Source organism: Meleagris gallopavo, chromosome 30 (genome assembly GCF_905368555.1).
Source record: "Meleagris gallopavo chromosome 30, MGAL_WU_HG_1.1, whole genome shotgun sequence".
Lineage (NCBI taxonomy): Eukaryota > Metazoa > Chordata > Aves > Galliformes > Phasianidae > Meleagris > Meleagris gallopavo.
The window spans coordinates 882288-901133 of NC_139433.1; the positions used below are offsets into that span (position 1 = coordinate 882288).

The 18846-nt window shown below is 57.7% G+C and overlaps 3 protein-coding genes across 4 annotated transcripts; 2 read left to right on the forward strand and 1 right to left on the reverse strand.

The window, feature by feature from the left end:
• Positions 1–884: 884 nt before the first annotated feature.
• POLE4 (DNA polymerase epsilon 4, accessory subunit) lies at positions 885–3145 on the reverse strand. 2 transcript variants are annotated; one of them, XM_085211951.1, is made up of 4 exons: positions 2908–3145; positions 2747–2831; positions 2584–2625; positions 885–1172 (listed from the first exon to the last, which is right to left on the reverse strand). In XM_085211951.1, the coding sequence occupies exons 1-4, from the start codon at positions 3097–3099 to the stop codon at positions 1144–1146; spliced, it is 348 nt and encodes a 115-aa protein (XP_085068077.1). In that variant the 5' UTR covers positions 3100–3145; the 3' UTR covers positions 885–1143. The 2 variants fall into 2 exon arrangements, with proteins under 2 accessions (XP_085068077.1, XP_085068078.1); XM_085211952.1 differs by having other exon boundaries at positions 885–1597; positions 2908–3144.
• Positions 3146–5144: 1999 nt separating this feature from the next.
• Positions 5145–10234, forward strand: PRAM1 (PML-RARA regulated adaptor molecule 1). The gene is made up of 10 exons (XM_085211950.1): positions 5145–5474; positions 6729–7401; positions 8251–8296; positions 8465–8592; positions 8780–8834; positions 9041–9134; positions 9338–9500; positions 9634–9667; positions 9881–9915; positions 10075–10234. Exons 1-10 carry the CDS (start codon positions 5472–5474, stop codon positions 10077–10079), a joined length of 1236 nt encoding a protein of 411 aa, XP_085068076.1. The 5' UTR covers positions 5145–5471; the 3' UTR covers positions 10080–10234.
• Positions 10235–10280: 46 nt separating this feature from the next.
• On the forward strand, positions 10281–17770 carry LOC100539942 (excitatory amino acid transporter 5-like). Its single transcript, XM_085211953.1, has 11 exons — positions 10281–10815; positions 12031–12110; positions 12325–12537; positions 12690–12732; positions 13398–13620; positions 13923–14022; positions 14185–14418; positions 14957–15151; positions 15333–15467; positions 16141–16240; positions 16349–17770. Exons 1-11 carry the CDS (start codon positions 10639–10641, stop codon positions 16484–16486), a joined length of 1638 nt encoding a protein of 545 aa, XP_085068079.1. The 5' UTR covers positions 10281–10638; the 3' UTR covers positions 16487–17770.
• The last annotated feature ends 1076 nt before the right edge of the window (positions 17771–18846 follow it).

The window sequence follows — 18846 nt, forward strand, 5'->3', positions numbered from 1 at the left end:
AGCTGCACATGGAACCGAAACCAGAGCTGCTCCTGAAGGCCAGCCTTGGTGAACAAATGGATCCATTTCCTCCTTTCAGGACATCACCCCAGTCTTCCCGAGCCTCTGCCATGAGGCAGCTCATGGGCTCAGCCCAAAGGCAAACCCTGCCTGATCTGCTGTGGGCAGACAAAGCTGCCCAGCAAAGCACAGCAGGGAAACATCAGACACAAAACCACGCACCCCTATGAGCCCAAATCAGCACCGAAGACAACAAAAGAACTCACTGGCACCATGCAGCTCTCCCCAAACCACGACGGCTCATGGGGCCACTTGCTGTGCTCTGCAAAGGGCAGGAGGGCTGCAGCATCCCAGGTATTTACCTCAGCCCTCCCCGATCCAGGAGGTGAGAAGGTGAAATCGCAGTGACAGATGACGCTGCCTGGCACTGGCACACATCTCCCACTTGCTGCCTGCACAGGGATGGCATCTCCAGCACAGCAGCCCCATCTCGGGCTCTGCACACACCTCCAAGGGATGCTGGAGAGCAATCAGGTTTGCTCACAGCCCTCCCCATGCTGCTCTGTCCTTCCCTCTGCTTTCCAACTAACGAAGCCCATGGGAACTCGGCCACTTCCAAGTCTCATTCCGAAGGGACACAAACCCTCCATCCCCACTGCCTGCATTCAGCGGGTGTTTTACCCACACACAACTCACATTTGTTCCTCAGCAGCACCAAAACCGAAACCCAGAGAGGTTCTTTGGCAGCAGACAGCAACGTGCTCAGACATCAGAGGTCGGGTTCAGCCCTACCTGCCCAGCCCACCAGACCCACCCCCAGGGGAAGTGTTTTGCCAGATTCAGCAATGAGAGCAAAGGAGAAGAGCAGCGTAACACATCAGACATTGCCTTCAAAACTGGGGATTTATTGTTATCCAACTGTGATCACTTGCAGGTGCAGCCATCACATAACTGCATGGAAGCTGTGCAGCCCCCAAAACAATCCATGCCTCCTTGGAGCTCATGTGTAGTGCCTGGAGGAGAACTGGGATTCCTCAGACAGAAACCCTGGGGAAATGCTCAGTAAAGCAAAATGCCATGGGAGAGCATCCCTGCCAAACCACATTGGTGCCATGGGAACAGCACAGCAGCACAGAGGAGCCCTCAGGACAGCAACTCAGCAACAGCACCGCCTTTAATTGCATTGGTAAAAAAAAAATAAAAAAAAAAGGCCAACGAAACACATACAAAGAAAAATACATTTCCATTTTAAAAATATATCTATAAACCACCAGGTATGTATAAATCATCAGGTTTGTGCCTCGGAAGCTGAGCTCTCTGCTCCGTGGTGCCCGGAAAGGCAGGGCTGGGGAGCAGCCTGCACTGCAGCAGCAGAACACGGGGTCCAAAGTCATACAAAATACTTACAGAGAAACAAACCATGTGCTTTAAATAAAGAACTTACAATGACTTAAACTTTATACAAAGTATTACGGTTGCCCATTTCAGTGTCTCAGTGCCAGGAACAACATCCAACCCTTGGCATCCTGCCTGCCACCCCACATTGGTGCCCGCAGTCCCTTTCTGCTCCATTTCTGACCAACTCAGTCCAAAGTACCTAAAAATGAAAACAAAGATAAACCCATACGGCCTCAAGAGATCAGAAAGGGAACAGAAATGCAGCTACATGAACAACTGAAATTCGGGGTGATAGGGAGATATGGGTCTATAGGGGAGGCTATCTGGGGATGTGGGGCGAAAGGCCCAGATATAGGACTCTGGGGGAGAATAGGGGGATATGGGGCTATAAGGGTGTGTAGGAGGGATGTAGGGGGATAAGGGGCTATAGGGAGCAGTGGGGGGGGGCCACAGGGGGGATACAGGGAGATAGGGATGCTGTGGAGGGAGGTATCGGGGGATATAGGGGCTATGAGTTTATAGGGGGAGGCTATAGGGAGATGTGGAGCTAGAAGGCCCAGATACAGGCCCAGATAAAGGGACTGTGGAGGGGAAATAGGGGAATATGGGGCTATAGGGAGCAGTAGGGGGGATATAGGGAGACTGTGGGGGGGGGCTATAGAGGGTTATGGGTTTATGGGGGTGGCTATAGGGGGATGTAGGGCTAGAAGGCCCAGATATAGAGACTATGGGGCTGTAGGATTGATATAGGGGGATACAGGGCTATAGGGAGTGGGGGGGGGGGGGGGGGACAGGGAGATAGCAGGCTGTGGGGGGGTATAGGGAAGGCTATAGGGGGATGTGGGGCTGGAAGGCCCAGATAAAGGGACTATGGGGGGGAAACAGGGGGATATGGGGCTATAGGGAGCAATGGAGGGGCCATAGGGGGGATATGGGGAGACAGGGGGCTCAGGGGGGGGTTAGGGGGATATAGGGGGCTATGGGTTTATAGGAGGGACTACAGGGGGCTGTGGCGCTAGAAGGCCCGGATATAAGCACAGATATAGAGGCTACGGGGCTGCAGGAGGGATATGGGGGATATGGGGGGAAATGGGGTTCCCTATGTGAGCTCACAGCCCTGGAGGGAAACCGTTCTGTGCTCCTCTCTCAAGAAAGGAAAAAATACGGGAAGGAACCGAAACTCACCTTCCAAAAAGGCAAACTCATCGACGGCCTCGATGGCGTTATCTGCAAAGGGAGAGGACAAAACCAGCCCTGCTGTGCGCGCGCCCTCAGCACTCACCGACAAAACGACCGAACGCGGGGCTGAGCGGATCGCTTCTCTTCCCCTCGGACCCCCGCCCCGTACCCAGGTCCTTCCTCTGCAGGGTTTTCCTCTTGCCCTGCTGGGCGTACACAAAGGCGTCCTTAGCGATGGTTTCCACGAACAGCTCCTGCGGGCACAAAACGCGCAGCGTCGCACGGAGGAACGGAGCGGAACGGAGCCCCGCGCCCGGACCCGCTCCTCACCGCGGCCCGCGCCAGCACGAACACGGCTTCCTGGCTGGCCAGACCGACGTCCGGGTCCGCCTTCACCAGCGCCTTCACGCGGGACAGCGGCAGCCGAGCAGCGCGGCCCGATCCCGCACACGGCGCCGCACCGCCCGCATCTTCCGCCGCCTCCGCTCCCCCCGCAGCCGCCGCCGCCGCCGCCGCCGCCATCCCGCGTCGCGCATGCGCAGTGCAGCTCAGCGCCGCCGGGCGGAGCTCTCTCACCGCGGTCATTTCCGCACCGCCGGGATCCGCCGCTGGGGGGCGCCGCTCCCGAAACCCGAACGCGGTCCTCCGGGCTCCTCGTATCCCACACGCGGCTCTCCTCCTCTTGCTGTCCCCAAATGCGTCCCTCCATCCACTCCGTGCCCCAGAACCATAGAATGGCCGGGGTTGAAACGGACCACAGTGATCATCAGATCCAACCCCCTCCTATTGCAGGGTCGCTAACCATAGAATCACAGAATGACCAGGGTTGGAAAGGAGTTCAAGGATCACGAAGCTCCAACCCCCACCAATGCAGGGCCACCAACCTCCACATCTCACAGCAGCCCAGGCTGCCCAGGGCCCCATCCTTGCTGGCCTTGAACACCCCCAGGGATGGACGGGGATCCACAGCCTCTCTGGGCAGCTGTTCAGCACCTCCCCACTCACAGCAAACAACTTCCCCCTGACAGCCAATTGAAATCTGCCCTCCCTCAGCTTCAAACCATTCCCCTGTCCTGCTGTTATCTCCCCTTTCCAAGAGCTGATCCCCTCCTGTCTGTAGGCTCTCTTTAGGTACTGAAGGCTGCACTGAGGTCACCCCGCAGCTTCTCTTCTCCATGCTGAACAAGCCCAGCTCCCTCAGCCTGTCTTTGTAGGGAGGTGCTGCAGCCCCCTGCTCATCTTTGTGGCTCCTCTGGACCCCCTCCAACAGCTCCCTGTCTTTCTTGTACTGGGGGCTCCAGCCCAGGCTGCCCAGAGCCACATCCAGCCTGGCCTTGAATGCCTGCAGGGATGGGGCATCCACAGCCTCCTTGGGCAACCTGTTCCAGTGCCTCACCACCCTCTGGCTGAAAAACTTCCTCTTAATATCCAACCTAAACCTCCCCTGTCTCAGTTTAAAACCATTCCCCTTGTCCTATCACTATCCATCCTCATAAACAGCCGTCCCCACTCCTGTTTATACACTCCCTTCAAGTACTGGAACGACACAATGATGTCTCCCCCTCCATCCTCCCTGCACTCCAAAGAAAACTCCCCACCCTCCCCGTGTCCCAAACATGGCCCTCCATTCACTCTATGTCCCCAAACACAGCCTTCCATTGTTCCTGTGCCCCTAAACTCAGCTCTCCATCCACTCAATGCCCCAAATATGGCCCTCCATCCTCCCTGTTTCTCAAAGACAGCCCTCCCTCCATCCATTCTATTGCCCCAAACACAGCCCTTCACTCTTCCTGCACCCCATATTTGTCCCTCCATGCCCCCAACACAGCCCTCTATTTTCCTTGTGTCCCAACCCTGGCCCTTCACCACTGTGCCCCTTACACAGTCCTCCTTTCACTCTGTGCCCCCAAACTCAGCCCTCCATCCACCCAATACCCCAAATATGGCCCTCCATCCTCCCGTGCCCCACATACGGTCCTCTATCCACTCTATGCCCTGAAACCCAGACCTCCATGATCCCTGTGCCCCATACACAGCCCTTCTTCCATTCTATGACCCAAACTCAGCCCTTCACTCTCCCTGTGCCCCAGCCATGGCCCTCAATACTCTCTGTGCCCCAAACACAGCCCTGCAGGCTCCCCCCCCCATTACCCAGACACCTTCTTGGCACCCCCTATCACCCCCAGACATCCCCCTGCCCTCCTACCCCTCCAAACAGCGCTGATGTTCCTCTCATCACCTCTGTCCCCGAATCCCCCCCTACCCCCGCTCCCAAATTCAGCTTTTCAGCCTCCCAGGCGTGTCCCTCCAGCTCACCAACCCCACAGCATCCCCTGAGCTCTGCTTCCTCACCGCCGTCCCCAAAGCTCTGCGGGCAGGAGGCGTTGGGGACTCCCGGCCCCAGGATGTGGCTGTTCCGGCCCCGTTGGCTCCCATTGGGTTTGGTGCTGCTCACCACCCCTGGAAGTCCCCAAGGCCACCGACGGGGCTCCGCTCAGCCCGGTCTGCCGGGGGTGTCCCCGTCCCCAGGGGTGGGCGTAAAGATCCCCCCAAATCTGAGCCCTTCCGTAGTCCTGTGCCGATCCCACGGCCTCGGGTCGCTCCCAAAGCCCACGTTCGTTCCTGGGCGGGGCAGCAGCAGCACTCGGTGTCCCCACCGACGGCACGGAACCGCTCCCCCCACCCCCCCATCGCTGTTCAGTCAGGCCGCAGCCGCTTCCTGGCGTTGCGCACAGCTCCTTGCCAACCCAGCGTTAGGAAAGAGCTTCTGCTTTCAGTGCCGGGGAGCTCCGCTGCCGCCGGAGGTGTTCACCTCCCTCGGGTCCTTCCGCTCGGACGGCCGCGATGGTGTTCAGGAGGGAGGAGAGCTCATAGCGCAGCGTCCTGGATGGGAAATGGTGAGTGCGAGCTGCGCCGGGATGCGCGCGGGAGAACCGGGTCCGACCCGCACCCGCACGTCCTCACAACCACACCGGGATGGGGTCAATCAGAGCTCCGGAGCTCCCCGAGCTGCTCCCGGGGCGGGTGAACGAGCGGGCAGCACCGGGCGGGGCTCAAATATATCAGAGAGGAGAAAGCATCGCAGTGCCAAAGGCGCTGCGCCGGTCGCTGTGACAGCGGTGCCGTTCCCCGACGGTGCCGCCGCGGGCAGCTCCGTGTCCCCGCTCACAGAACGGCTCTGATGTTCACAAACACTGGAACGGTTCACATCCAAAACCCCACGGCGTGCTCGGAGCACTGCAGAAATCCCCTTTTTCCAACGTTTTTTCGCTGCTTTACGTTGTAGGACGCAGACAATGTGCGCTATTGAGCCCTTCGCGGGCTGTGCCCGGGGACGAGGGGCACCGTCCCCATTTAACACCAATTAAACATTATTCAGTGCCCCACATTTGAGCTCTCACGGCTGAAAATGTCGTGCTGGTTTCTCTGCGCTCCGGCCCTTCTGTTGTGAAAGAAAACAAAGTGATGCAAGCGCAACCCGAATCGAAATCCCGAGAGGAGGAGAACTGCAGAGCCCGAGCGGGTGGAGCAGAGCCCCGATGTGTGCAGTGCTGCAACCGGGAGCGGGGGAAAAGGGAGATGAGGAGGAGGGGAGAAGAGGAGGAGGGGAGAAGATCACCTCTCCCCCTGGGTAGGGTCTGTCCGGGTCGGTACCCGCGATGCTCGTGGGATGGTCCCGCGCCGCGGCCGTGCGCCCCAGTTCTGTGCGCCCATCGCGGGATGAGCAGCGCAGGAAACGCTCCGGTCAGAAAAGTGGGGCAGATCCGCCGCTTCTCAGCCTTTTTTTTTTTTTTTTTTTTTTTTTTTTTGTTGTTCGTTTGTTGGTGTTTTTTTTTTTGCCCTCAGCGAAACGGGTTCCGGCTGCGCCGTCGGGGCTTTGCTGTGAAGGAGCGCTGCCGCTCAGAGGTTCCCGGCCCCGCGCAGCAGAGCCGCGCTCCTCCGGGGCGGATCGGGGCAGAGCAGCAGCGTCTCCGCGGCACTGGGGTCCCGGGCGCGGTGGGACGTGCCGGGCAGAACAGCTGCAGGACCGCTCCGAGCACAGAGCGCTCCTCGCTTTTCAGGCTCGGGGAGGCACCGCCGCGTTCTCCGCGGGGCACGGACTCGGTTTTCCTCCGTAATGGCAGAATCGGAGCTTTCCTTCATCCCCGCAGGAACACCCGGAGGGGAAAGAGGCGGCGGGGAGACACCTGAGAGCAAAGCTGAAGGACGGCAGGAAACCTCCCCCCGCAGCGGGCGGACGGACACGGGGTCCCCCCGCAGCTTTCCCTGCGACGGAGCCGGGTCGGGCGCTCACGCCGGGATCCAAGGGCGAACCGCACCCCGCGTCCCCCCTCGCCGGGAGGGTGGCCGTCAGCAGAACCCCTCCGCCGCGCAGCAAAGCTCAGAGTGAGGGTCCCGGCTCCCGTCCGATGCCCGTTCCCCAGAGCCCGGAGTGGATGGCGCGGCTGAAGAAGGGCGTCGCTCCGAGGGCCGTCCCCCAACCCCCCGCAGCCAAGCCGGGAGGACGGGACGCGGCGGAAGAGAAGGGGGTCGGAGCCGCCTCCCATCCCCCCCCGAGGAACCCAGCCCCGCACAAATGGCCGCTGCTCAACGACGCGGCCGCTCCGACGCTCCCCGCTGCAGGCGCGGCCGCTGCCGGTGGGATCCGGGGCTCGGGGCAAACTCCGCGCAGGAAGCCGCTGCCGCACGCCGCGGTGCTGGGAGCGAGGCCGGCGAAGCCCCGGCGGCCTCCGGGGGTGGATCTGGAGAAGTTCCAGTTCCATAGGGCTGCGACCCCCGGGGAGCCCGGCCGCACTGCTGTGGGGTCGCGGAGTGCTGTGCTGGGTACGGTGTGGGGATGGGGGTGGGTGGGGATGGGTGCGGGTTGGGTATGAGTATGGGGTGAGCATGGGGACAAGGAGGGAATGGGTACAGGATGGGGATGAGTACGGTGTGGGGATGGGTACAGGATGAGGATGGGGATGGGATGGGGATGGACCAGGGATGGGATGGGGATGGGGATGGGAACGAGGTGGAGAAGGGGTGAGGATAGTATGGTGTGGGGATGGGGATGGAATGGGGATGGGTACAGTGGGGTGTTGGGTGCAGCATGGGAATGGGGATGGCATGGTGTGAGGCTGAATGCGATGTGAGGATGTAAATGAATTGGAGGTGGATACAGGTTGGGCTGGATATGGGATAGGAATGGTATAGGATGGGAATGGGCATGGCATGGGGTGCAGGCAGAGCTCTGGCCGATGGGACCACACTGCCAGCTTGGTGTCTTCCTCCACCACGACGCAGGGCTCGGTGCCATGTGTGTGTGCTGGTGTCTGTTTGGCTTAGGCCCTGCTGAGCTCTGTGATGGCTTTCCAGAGCTGAGCACATTTGCTGCTTTCTAACAGCTTTAAGCTTCTTTGAAATCCTGCTTCTCCCTCAGTTTCTCAAAGTTCTTCTCTACCATCCTGCGATGTTTCCCTATTGCCCATCTCACACCAGGACTGGGGTGCTGTACAACCTCCTCCTTTCCTCAGGAGAACTGCACACCCCAGCTGCTTTCTGGTGTCACTCTTCGGATGTGCTGCTGGCTTTGTCCCCCACCCCACTCTGCTCCAACACCACCCTGGGTGTCCCTGAGCCCCGAGCTGAGCTGCAGACTCCAAAGAACCCCTTGTTGCTCCCTCTGTCCCCCAGGTTCCCCAACGCCGTTCCCACCGCGGGATGCTCTGAGCACAGCAGGGTCAGTACTGAGGAAGCACTTTTATTTTTGGGTCTCTGACCGAGTGGGAAGAACACGAGGAGGAATGGTGGGAGGATGGGTCGGGGCCCCCCGCGATGCACCCCCAGAGGTGCAGACATCATCCTGGGTGGCTGAATGGCTCCCCGACGGTGCTCTGCTCCATCCCAGTGGTGAGGAAGAAATATACGACGATGTTGAGAGCGTTGAGCTGCTCAGGAGAGACCGAAGCTTTCCGCCGCCCCCCACGTTCCGGCCGCCAGCACATCTCCACCCCAGAGGAGGTGGGGGCAGAGCGGGTGAGTGTGGGGCAAAGGGGGTCGGGGTGCCCTGAAGGATGGAGGGCAGCCAGTGGGGCCGGTGACATCAGCTTGGTCTCAGGGACACAGATGGCACCTGAGGGGCGTGGGCACCCTGGGGGCCATGGGAAGTGATGCTCTCAGCCTCCATCACCCCGTGCAGCCCTTTCCATGCTTGGTTTCACAGGGGGAGGTGCTGCTCAGGCCCCCAGCACGGTTGCACTGCTGGTTGCTGCACAAAGGTAACGAGGGGGGTGAGCGCTTCCTGTGGGTCTGCCGAGACTCCCCAGCGCTTTGTTGTTTGGTGGTATCTGCTGGAGTTGCAATGAGAATCTGTCCACAGAGCCCCAGCAGCCCTGGGGGGATGGGGAGGAGGGGGAACCTCTGAGTGCTGGGAGAAACCCAAGCAAGGGCCAAACCTTCCCACCACTCACAACATTCTCTGCAGAGTTGCTCAGAACTCCTGGAAGACGAAGCCAATGACACTCAAGGAATGCAAGAAGGAAGAGAAAGCAGACAGGGAGTTTCAAAAGAAATTCAAGGTGAGCAGAAAGGAATGGTTGCTTTTCCCTCTGAACTCCCCCTCGCTGTGCAGGGAGGATGGCGTGCAGAGGGGCTGCGTGCTCCAGGAGCAGGCGGTGCCCAGCAGGCCACCGACCCCACGGCGCTGTGCTTTGGAGAACTTTGCTGTTTCCATAGAGGAAGCGGTTGGAGCTCAGCCAGCCTTTCTCTGCTTGTGTTTCAGTTCGAAGGGAACATCACTGTCCTGACCCAGATGATGGTTGACCCCGCGACGACGGAGAAGAGGGGCGGGGGGAAGAACCTTCCACTCAGACGGGGCGAGATCCTGGACGTCATTCAGTTCACCAACAAGGAGCAGATCCTTTGCAGGAACAGCCAGCGGAGGTGTAAGTCGGCCGCTGCCCCACACTCAGCATTGATCCTGAGGGATCCCAGCTCCACTCCTGGAGCCGCTCTGCTCCCTTCCAGCTCCCCCTGCGGGTGCACAGCCCACACACGCTTCTCCCCACTCTGTTGCAGACGGTTATGTGCCCCGGGCTGTGATGCTGCACCTGTGAGTATCCCTTCCCCAGCCCTTCCTCCCAGCACCAACTCCCCCCTGGCCCAAACCCCCCCAGCTGTGGCAGTGACTGGTGGCTGCAGGGAGATGTGCCCCACCTCTGCAGGGGGGGCACAAGGGGCAGAGATGGAGCAGAGCAGCAGCAGAGCTGCCCCATCATAGTGGGAGCTGTGGGAGCCTGGACCACTCACAGCTTTTCCCCCACAGGGACAGAGACATCTACGACGATGTTGATCTGTACGGTAGGTATGAGTCAAGCACTGCTGGTCCCACGTGCCCCAGGCAGAGCCCTCCATGTCCTCTGAGACACCCCGAGCCCCCACAGTGCCCTGCTGAGCGCTCAAATGGGGACGGCTGTATCACTGCAGTGCTGATGAGTGAACATCTGTTCCCACCGACAGAATGACCGGGAGCACCACCAGACCCCAAAGGCTGAAGCTCCGACGCTGGAGGGGCTGCGAGGGTCGGCCCTGCAGAGCAGAGGTTTGGGAAGGTCCTTCAGATGGAGCCCCGCGGCGCTTTGTTTGATTTGTGTGAAATGTGGCACTGATTTGTGTGGTCCAGCTGTGTTTTTTGGCTGTTTTTTTTTTTGGGGGGGGGGGCGGGGGTTTTGCCCCAACGGAGGACTTCCACTGGTGCAGATGTGGGGTGGGATGGGGATGTGCTCAGTGCCCAAACGCCGCCTCCAGATCCGGGAACAGACCTGAATTCTTCTGGATCAGGAACTGTGCTGGGAACGGAGCTCCATCTGCGTTCCTGGTGCATGCGGCCCCACGGGGTGCGAGCAGCAGGCAAGGGTTAAACCCCACTGCATTCACCCACAGAAAGCCAAGCCCAGATTAACCGCTGCAGGACGTCACTTTCCATTACGGGAAGGGCTCCCGAGGCAGCTCCCGGGCTGGGATTACGGGCTGGCACAGCGGCGCTGCGATGCGCGGGGCGAGGAGCTGCTGCTGAGCGGGGCCATGTGGGATTGCGCCCGCACGGCGCTGCTGGGCTCGCTGCCCATGGGCTCCGCACACCTCTGGGTGCAGATTCGGGCCTTCTGGCGCAAGAACGGCCTCCTGACCCTGTCCATGCTGTCGGTGGCCACCGGCTGCCTGCTGGGCTTCCTGCTGCGGGCGCTGGAGCTGACGGAGCTGGTAAGGATGGGGTGGGAGCAAAGGGAGCATGGAAGGGCTCAGCCCTGAACGCGCAGGCTCCTGTCTGAGAACAACCTCTCGCAGATGGGTTTTCTTCTTATTTTGGCCCCAGAGTGGCAGGACAAATCCTGCATCCCTCCGCTGGGGACCCTGCTGCGCTGCTGCAGGGGGTGGGGGGGAGGGCAGCTGCTGCCCTGTGCCCTGGGCTGGGTGCTCACTGCTCCGGGCCATCCGTGGCACAGCAGTGCCGGTATCCCACAGCCGAGCTCCTCTACTGCTGGTGCAGGTGCTCAGCATCCAGCCGAGTCCAGCACAAACCACACCAGATTCCCAGGGGTCCCCTCCTGTTCCCAAAGGGCCATTAAATGTCATCGTGCTAAAATCACAGTGGTTATAAGTCAGCCCAGATCTATGGGATGCTCAGCTGCTGCTGGCACATCCCCACGTAACCTGCGGGGATTTGGCATTTGTCACTTCAATTACACCCTGTAGCATTACTGCCTGCAGCGAGGATGATCTGACTTAACTGAAGCGGGGTGTAATCCCACTGCACCCCAATGCACGTGGCCATGAGAGTGGCAGCATCCCGCTGCCCCTGGTCCTGCCCCTACCCCACAATGCCAGAGAAATCCACATGGCACTGGGGAAGGTTGGGCAGAGGATGGATGGAGGGATGTAGGGATGTAGGGAGGAATAGAGGGAAGAAGGGAGGAATGGAGGGAGGGAGGGATGGAAGGAGCCTCCAGAAGGACATGGATGGATAGAGGGACAGACAGATGGAGGATGGATGCATGGGCAGAAAGATGGAAGGACAGGCAGTTGGTGGGGGGTAGGAGGACGGGGGCAGGTGGGCACACAGAGGGGTGGGAGCATTTCTGCACTCTGCTCCCAGGGAAAAGTGCAGCAACAGCTGGAGCAACCGAAGTGTGGACATGGGGCTGTTCCCATAGGGAGATGGGCCTTTGGAATGGGAACTGGCTCAACACCCCTCCTCAGCTCCTGGACGGATTTCCCCATGGGTTGGGATTTCTTCCCCCCAGCAGATCTGGGGGATCCCTTAGGATGGGCAGCGAAACCACACTGTCACACCTGGGGACCGAGCTCATATCTGGATCCCATTGGGAAAAAGAGCAAATCTGCCCTGTTTGAGCCCTTCGCCCACAATCAGTGCACACCTCCCTACTTCTACCCTTCCCAATGCTCTGCTCCCTGCAGGAGAAGCAGTACTTCTCCTTTCCTGGAGAGCTGCTCATGAGGATGCTGAAGATGCTGATCCTGCCACTGATCACCTCCAGGTGAGATATCATTGTCTGCATCTAAAGGACAGGACACACAGCTGCCTGAGTGCAGGTGCCAGGCCCTGAGATCAGGGCAGGGGAGCAGAGCTGGGGGTCACTTGGGGTTCTTTCCCTCTTAAAACTGTGACACACAGGGGCTCCAATCAGGATCCCCAACGCCGACCCCATGCAGTTTGGGAGTGGGTGCTGAGTATGGTGTTTCCTGGCACAGCCTGATGTCCGGGCTGGCCACCATGGAGCCCAGGGCCTGTGGGAAGATGGGGGTGATCACCATCACCTATTACCTTTGGACCACTTTCATGGCGGTGACGATGGGGATCATCCTGGTAGTCAGCATTCACCCCGGTGCGGCCGCGCAGAAGGAGGATTACTCTGCAGGGAAGGTGGTGCTCAGCTCCGCCGATGCGCTGCTGGATTTGATCAGGTCTGTTGTGGGGTCTGGGAGCAGTGTGGGGGCTGTGGGCCACGACTTCTGGGAATACTGCTGCACATCAGTCCTCCTCTCAGCCTCTTGCCTCACAGAGCTGTGTCCAGTTTCCCTCCGGTTTTAACCTCTGCACTATTGCTCTCTTCCAGGAACATGTTCCCTTCCAACCTGGTGGAAGCATCCTTCCAGCAGGTGAACAACCAGCCCCTTGGCTCCTGGCCTCCCTGCTCTGCAACACCACAGTTGGGCCCTACTGTTGTGCGGTGGCTTCCCAGTTCCAGTTCCAGTCCCAGTCCTAGCCCCAGTCCCAATCCCAGCCCAGCCCCAGCCCCGTTGCCAGCCCCAGTCCCACTTTCACCTCCAACCCCAGTCGCAGCCCATTTCTGATCCCACCACCATCCCCATCCAATCCCCCTCCCCATCCCATCCCATCCCGATTCCATCCCTGTCCCTAACCCATTCCCATCTGCATTCCCATCCTGTCCCCAATCCCACCCCTATCTCCCTCCCATGCCCATCCCAGGCCCAGTGAGGCTGGGGAGCAGGGCAGAGGGGTGTGGGCAGAGGATGAGAGTGATGAGGTTTGGGCTGAAGGAGGTGGGGCAAAGATGGGCAGGGTGCAGGGAGAACAGCAGCTCATGGCACTGGGAGTCTGAGGGTGCCAGGACGGGGCTGGAGGGGCCTCTCTGTAGGGACCACAACGTTTTCTCATCCCACATTGGGATCCGGCAGGGATCCGCCTCAAATGCCAGCCCTGTTTCCATGCCCTGTTTCTCACTTCACCAGTGAACCTGCAGGGCCACTCACTGGAACTTGCTGCCCACAGAACAGTAACTTCTGCTTTGTTTCCATCCCAGTATCGAACCGTTATTGTCCCAGTGGTGAAGTCTCCACGATTTCCAACAATCCCAGGGAAATCCCTCAGTTTTATTTACTTTGCTCCGGATGAAGAAAACCCTGAAATCCACCGACCCGTGTTTCTTGAGCTAACACCATCTCCCGAAATGACGTACAGGACCCTGCCAGGGACCAGCAACGAGATGAACGTCCTTGGGATCGTCATCTTCTCTGCAACCATAGGTACCTGCAGGAGGAGAGGAGGGAGCGGGGGGGGAATGAGTAGGAGGGGATGGGATCAGCGTGGGGCGGATTATGGGGAGAGGTGAGGGCGAGGAGCTTGAGCTCAGCGTATCAGGAACCGAAGAGCCAATCCGAGGATTTGGGGTGGGGGGAGCGTGTTGAGGGCAGCACTGGGGACACCGGTAGAGCCGTCAGCAAAAAGCCAGTCCATCCCTCTCTAGATTCCTCCGTCAACAGCCCAAGGGCACAGCACTGCGCACTGGGAACTGCTCAGTAGCACGGGTCCATGTGTTGGGCTGTAGGGCTCCTCCTGGGAAAGATGGGTGAGCGAGGAGCGCCGCTGGTCAACGTGTGCCAGTGTCTGAACGAAGCTGTGATGAAAATCGTCTCCATGGCTGTCTGGTGAGTCATCATCAGTTCCGCTCCTTCCTCACCCGCTTGCCAGTCCTGCAGCCCCACGTATCTGCTGTGAGCAATGGACTCAGTGCAGCACAGCTGTCCCAAATGCTGTCATCACTGCTGCACTGCTTAGTCTTCGTGAGCGCTTGCCCTCATTCTTGGCAGGTATTTCCCTTTCGGCATCGTGTTTCTCATTGCTGGGAAGATCCTGGAGATGGAAGACCCATCGGTTACAAGCCAGAAGCTGGGGCTGTATGCCATCACCGTGGTGTCGGGGCTGGCCATCCATGGACTTGTGCTCCTACCGCTGCTCTTTATACTTATCACCAAGAAAAACCCCTATGCTTTCATTAAGGGGATACTGCAAGCTTTACTGATTGCCTTAGCTACATCTTCCAGGTATGAAAACATGGCTGAAAAACGTGGGTACAGCTAGGACAGGATGCGGGTAGCTTGTGGGGGATGCAGAGGCATGTAGGGCTGGCTGTGTGGCAGAAGAGATGCACCACAGACATCAAGAAAGATAAAACATTAAAGAAGATCCCTCCCAGCAGCAGTGGGAAGTGGGATGCTCAGCCCTGCCCACTGTCACGGCAGCTTCACACCCAGTTCCAGCAGCCTCTGCATTACCGCTCCCGGTCTCGCGATGGGCAGAAGGCAGAGTGGCCACTCCCTGCCGGGACCCAGCAGGGCAGGGGGGGCTCTGGGTTATCCCATCAGCACTGCAGCCTTACTGCTCGGCCAACAGTGTGTGCTCTGTGTGTCCTCCAGGTGCTGTAAGCCGAAGAGATATGGCTGCTGGTGGTACAGCAATCCATATAACATCACTGCTTAATTTTCTACTGGACTCTTATTTCTGCAGTGCTTGCTCAGTAACTCCAAGGGCAGCACTGGTGACGCTGTGGCAAATCATGACTTAATGCTCCTTGCTCTGCAGCTCGGCGACCTTGCCCATCACCCTTAAGTGTCTTCTGGAAAACAACGGCATAGACCGGCGTGTGGCACGCTTTGTCCTTCCTGTCGGTGCCACCATCAACATGGACGGCACGGCGCTGTATGAGGCAGTTGCTGCCATCTTCATCGCCCAGGTCAACGAGTACGACTTGGATTTGGGGCAGATCGTGACGATAAGGTACACGTGTGCAGCAGCAGGCAGGGAGATGTGGGCACTGCATCCCATCCCACTCTCCACCAGCAGATGTGCCATGGATGAGCCGTCCGCAGTGCTGGAATCTTCCAGAGCTCACCCTGGTCCATAGAGAACTTCCGCACCACCTTTTGAGGACACTAATCCTGTAGCCTTCTTTCCACAGCATAACAGCAACTGCGGCGAGCATTGGGGCGGCCGGGATCCCACAGTCGGGACTCGTCACGATGGTCATCGTGCTGACCTCGGTGGGGCTGCCCACTGCTGACATCACGCTCATCATTGCAGTGGACTGGGCCCTGTAAGTCCTTTCTGGGCACACGGTGTGTGTGTCACACCACACGGTAGTGGGGACACACTGGGACTTCCCTCAGGCAGAGGAAATGGGGACTGACCTCAGAACAAGGCCAGAAGCCACGCGTAAGCTCGTTCCTTTTCCTATTCTTTTCCCAAAATGATAACAATCAGCAAAAACTTCTTACCTGATTGCTCCTGATTGGAGTGCTCATCACTACCACTGTTGCACACCACATCTTTGCCAGGGGTCTCAAATAAGTTAAGAAAAAAAATCGTGCATGTGTACTTGCGAGAGATAGACAGGAAGGATAGGGGGATGCCACCAAAGAGGTGGAAAAATGCCACTGCTTAGGATAAAAGCATGACCTGCTGAATAAAACCATGCAGCAGGAAACGGGCACATCCAATAGGCAGCATACATCTTACAAGCTGCATGTCATCAGAAGGGAAATGACACTGGCCTTCCTACACAGAGAGACCATCTCCGACCCGGGGGGCAGCCCTTGTGCTGGCGGGTGAGGAGCAGGATGAGCTCGAGACAAGAAGTATGGGAGCTCTGTACCCCTCTGTGTTCACTCACTGCCATCCTGGCAGCAGCAGGGACAGCAGGGCTGCATCCCACGTGCTGCAATGCCATACGGACCGCTGGCTGCAGCCTCAGTGCTTCTCTCTTCCAGGGACCGATTTCGGACCATGACCAATGTCCTCGGGGATGCGCTGGCTGCTGGCATCATACAACATGTCTGTGAGAAAGACTTTGCCCCAAAGCCCCCCAGGGTAGGTCTGGTTGGTTACTCTGGGAGCATGGTGCACTCTGAGGCCACGCAGACACAAAGAACGTGGTTGGTTCAGAAACTGAAACAGCATTTTTATCTTTTCTGACAGCAAGATACAGTGAGCGACACAGACAAGTTTCCTTCTGCAGAGCCCCCACTTCTGCATCCCAAAGACAACGTGATCCAACTGCTTGAGGACACCCTGTTCGAGCAGATGGGAGTGCACTACAACATCTGCCAGGTGTAGGTTGCAGCTCTCCCACCGCAGGACGGGACCTCGGTGCTAAGCATTCCCAATGCCACACACGGCTGCTCCGCGAGACAAAGGCCTTATCTGGGGCAGCAAACCCCTCTCTATCCTTTCTACCCTGCTGCCTGGAGCTGAGGACACGGACTGACTGCCCTGCCTACAGCAGTTGGGTTATGGCACAGCCCTGTCCTTCCATGAGGCTGCTCAGGGGATTGGGGAACAGCTACGAGGTGATGGCAGAGAGCAGCAGAGGTGGAACTGGAGCTGTCATCTTATGGCAGCAGCCTCTATCTGCTGCCCAGGCTGCATGCCATCAGGTGTTAATAGTTATTTTTAAACCTTTTTATATACACTAATACATACCAATATATATTACATATTAATATATATACATGCATATCTTTTAGGTTCTCATCTGAAAAACAAAGCGTATCTTTTGCCCAGAACCCAAAGCCGTAGCTGAGCAGAACGGGATGCTGCAGCAGTGATCAGCATGCTGCATCAGTTTATCAGCATTACCCCATTGCAGCTGTGCTCCTGCGTTCAAATTCCCACTCCAATGAAAGCCTTAAAACACTGCTCCCAAGGGCAGCCTTCTCCACAAAAGTCTTTCATACACGTTCTGTGTGTTGCTGGATGCATTCACCTCTTGCAATGCCACCACATCCCCCTCCTGCCCAGGGCTGTCATTACTGCCCAGCACAAGGCCGACAGAAGCAGCTTAAATTCACACCAACATCACTGAATTTCTCTAAAAGGTGACACAACCCACAAGGAAATGAATTGAGCTATTCCTATTACTCAGATGCAGGCAGACAGATCAGCTAACAAGCTGATGAGGACTGGGATAAGCCCAGCAGCAGCAGCAGAGTAATGCATCCAATCCCAAAACGTCAGCATGGTGTTCTGCACTCAGAGTAACACGAATGCACCAGAAGCTGAGGGACAGGAGGTTTCCAAAAGTCATGAAAGCCGCTAAAAATGGGCCCAAAGTCACTGAGCAGCACCAGGAGCAGCACTGTCCCCCTCTGGGTCTGTGGGTGCAACACGTGGGAATGGGGTGAACTGAAGGATTCTGCTCAGCACACTGAAAACTACTTCAGCCTCAAAGATAGCGTGTACCATACCTTAATAAAGCTGGGAGAGCAACTGGGCAAAGGCACAGGGTTGTTATCTGAACATTATTCTCGCTGAGGAAAATCACCAGAAGCTGCTTCTATGCAATAAACCCCCCATGGAAGCTACTTAAGGCTTCTGTATCTATTAACCAAGGTAGCAGAAGCCCTTGGCTTTGTGGTATCTCCCAAAATTCTGGTAGAAAACCCAACCATTTGGCCAAATGAGCCTTGTTTGGGAAATGGAATGCCACCAGCGGGCTTGGTGAAGGGGAGGAGGTGACCTGAGGACGACCCACCAAGGATTCGATGATTCTATGACCCGCACCAGGCACTCAGCTCATGCACCTCTTGCTCATCACTGGTGTAAATGCACAGCTGACGGCAGTGGCTATGTTGGAAAGCAGTATTTTGGAGCTGAGAATCTGCTCCATCAAACAGTGTTACTGTCTTGTATCGGCTGTATGCCGAGAAGCATTGCTCCTCTTGTGCGCGGAGACTGCGGGCACTTGTTGGGACATCTGAAGACATCCATCACAAGATGTTCTCAGCGAGCTCAGCTAATCCCTTAATTATCTTGTATGCTGAAAGAAGCAGAAAAGATGTTTCTTTGGAGCTCTGGATGCGGGTGGTGGATTATAGCCATGTTCTTCCGTACGCAGCGAAGACAGTGGTCGGCGTTTGCAGCTCTCAATCTGTGGTTGCATCAGAGAAAATGAGAAGCTCTACGGGGAAATGAAATAAGGAAGTAAATGAAAAGAGGGGAAGAGGCAAAGGCAGATGGGTCCCGCCCCACTCTCATTACACAGACATTCGCTCCTGAAAGCAGCAGTTCAGATAGATGGAAGCGCTGCCAATTGAAGAACGTGGGTCACCCTGACGTTATGGGAAAGAAAACACAGGGCTGGAACAGTGCTCACAGCCCAACCCTGCTGCTCCACTTACCTGCGGCCAGCTCACCTCAGAACCTGCCGCCCAGTCCTTCCACGTGCAGAACCACGACCACGAGGTTATTTGGCCATTCCCCCTCCTCCACCTGGTCTCCACAAGTCTGCAGATGTCTGCAAAGCATTACCCCAAACCACGTTCTGGTGCTAGAATGTTAACAGCAACACGGTGCTCCCGTGTTTCAAGAACACTGCCTTGTCTTCGGGCGTTTTAAGTCCATTTCCATCTCTCCTTCTAACGCCATTTCCCAGCTGCAGGTATTTGCTGTGACAGACCAAACACTGCTGGCACTTC

Excerpts from the sequence above, each read along its gene's own strand:
- POLE4 (XM_085211951.1), bottom strand. The coding sequence starts at position 3,099 with ATGGCGGCGGCGGCGGCGGCGGCGGCTGCGGGGGGAGCGGAGGCGGCG. Across the intron at positions 2,832-2,907 it reads TCGTGCTGGCGCGGGCCGCG|GAGCTGTTCGTGGAAACCAT; the intron begins GTGAGGAGCGGG and ends TTGTGCCCGCAG. Across the intron at positions 2,626-2,746 it reads CCTGCAGAGGAAGGACCTGG|ATAACGCCATCGAGGCCGTC; the intron begins GTACGGGGCGGG and ends CTCCCTTTGCAG.
- PRAM1 (XM_085211950.1), top strand. Across the intron at positions 7,402-8,250 it reads GTCGCGGAGTGCTGTGCTGG|GTTCCCCAACGCCGTTCCCA; the intron begins GTACGGTGTGGG and ends TCTGTCCCCCAG. Across the intron at positions 9,135-9,337 it reads AGTTTCAAAAGAAATTCAAG|TTCGAAGGGAACATCACTGT; the intron begins GTGAGCAGAAAG and ends CTTGTGTTTCAG.
- LOC100539942 (XM_085211953.1), top strand. The coding sequence starts at position 10,639 with ATGTGGGATTGCGCCCGCACGGCGCTGCTGGGCTCGCTGCCCATGGGC. Across the intron at positions 12,111-12,324 it reads CTGCCACTGATCACCTCCAG|CCTGATGTCCGGGCTGGCCA; the intron begins GTGAGATATCAT and ends TTCCTGGCACAG. Across the intron at positions 15,468-16,140 it reads ATTGCAGTGGACTGGGCCCT|GGACCGATTTCGGACCATGA; the intron begins GTAAGTCCTTTC and ends TCTCTCTTCCAG.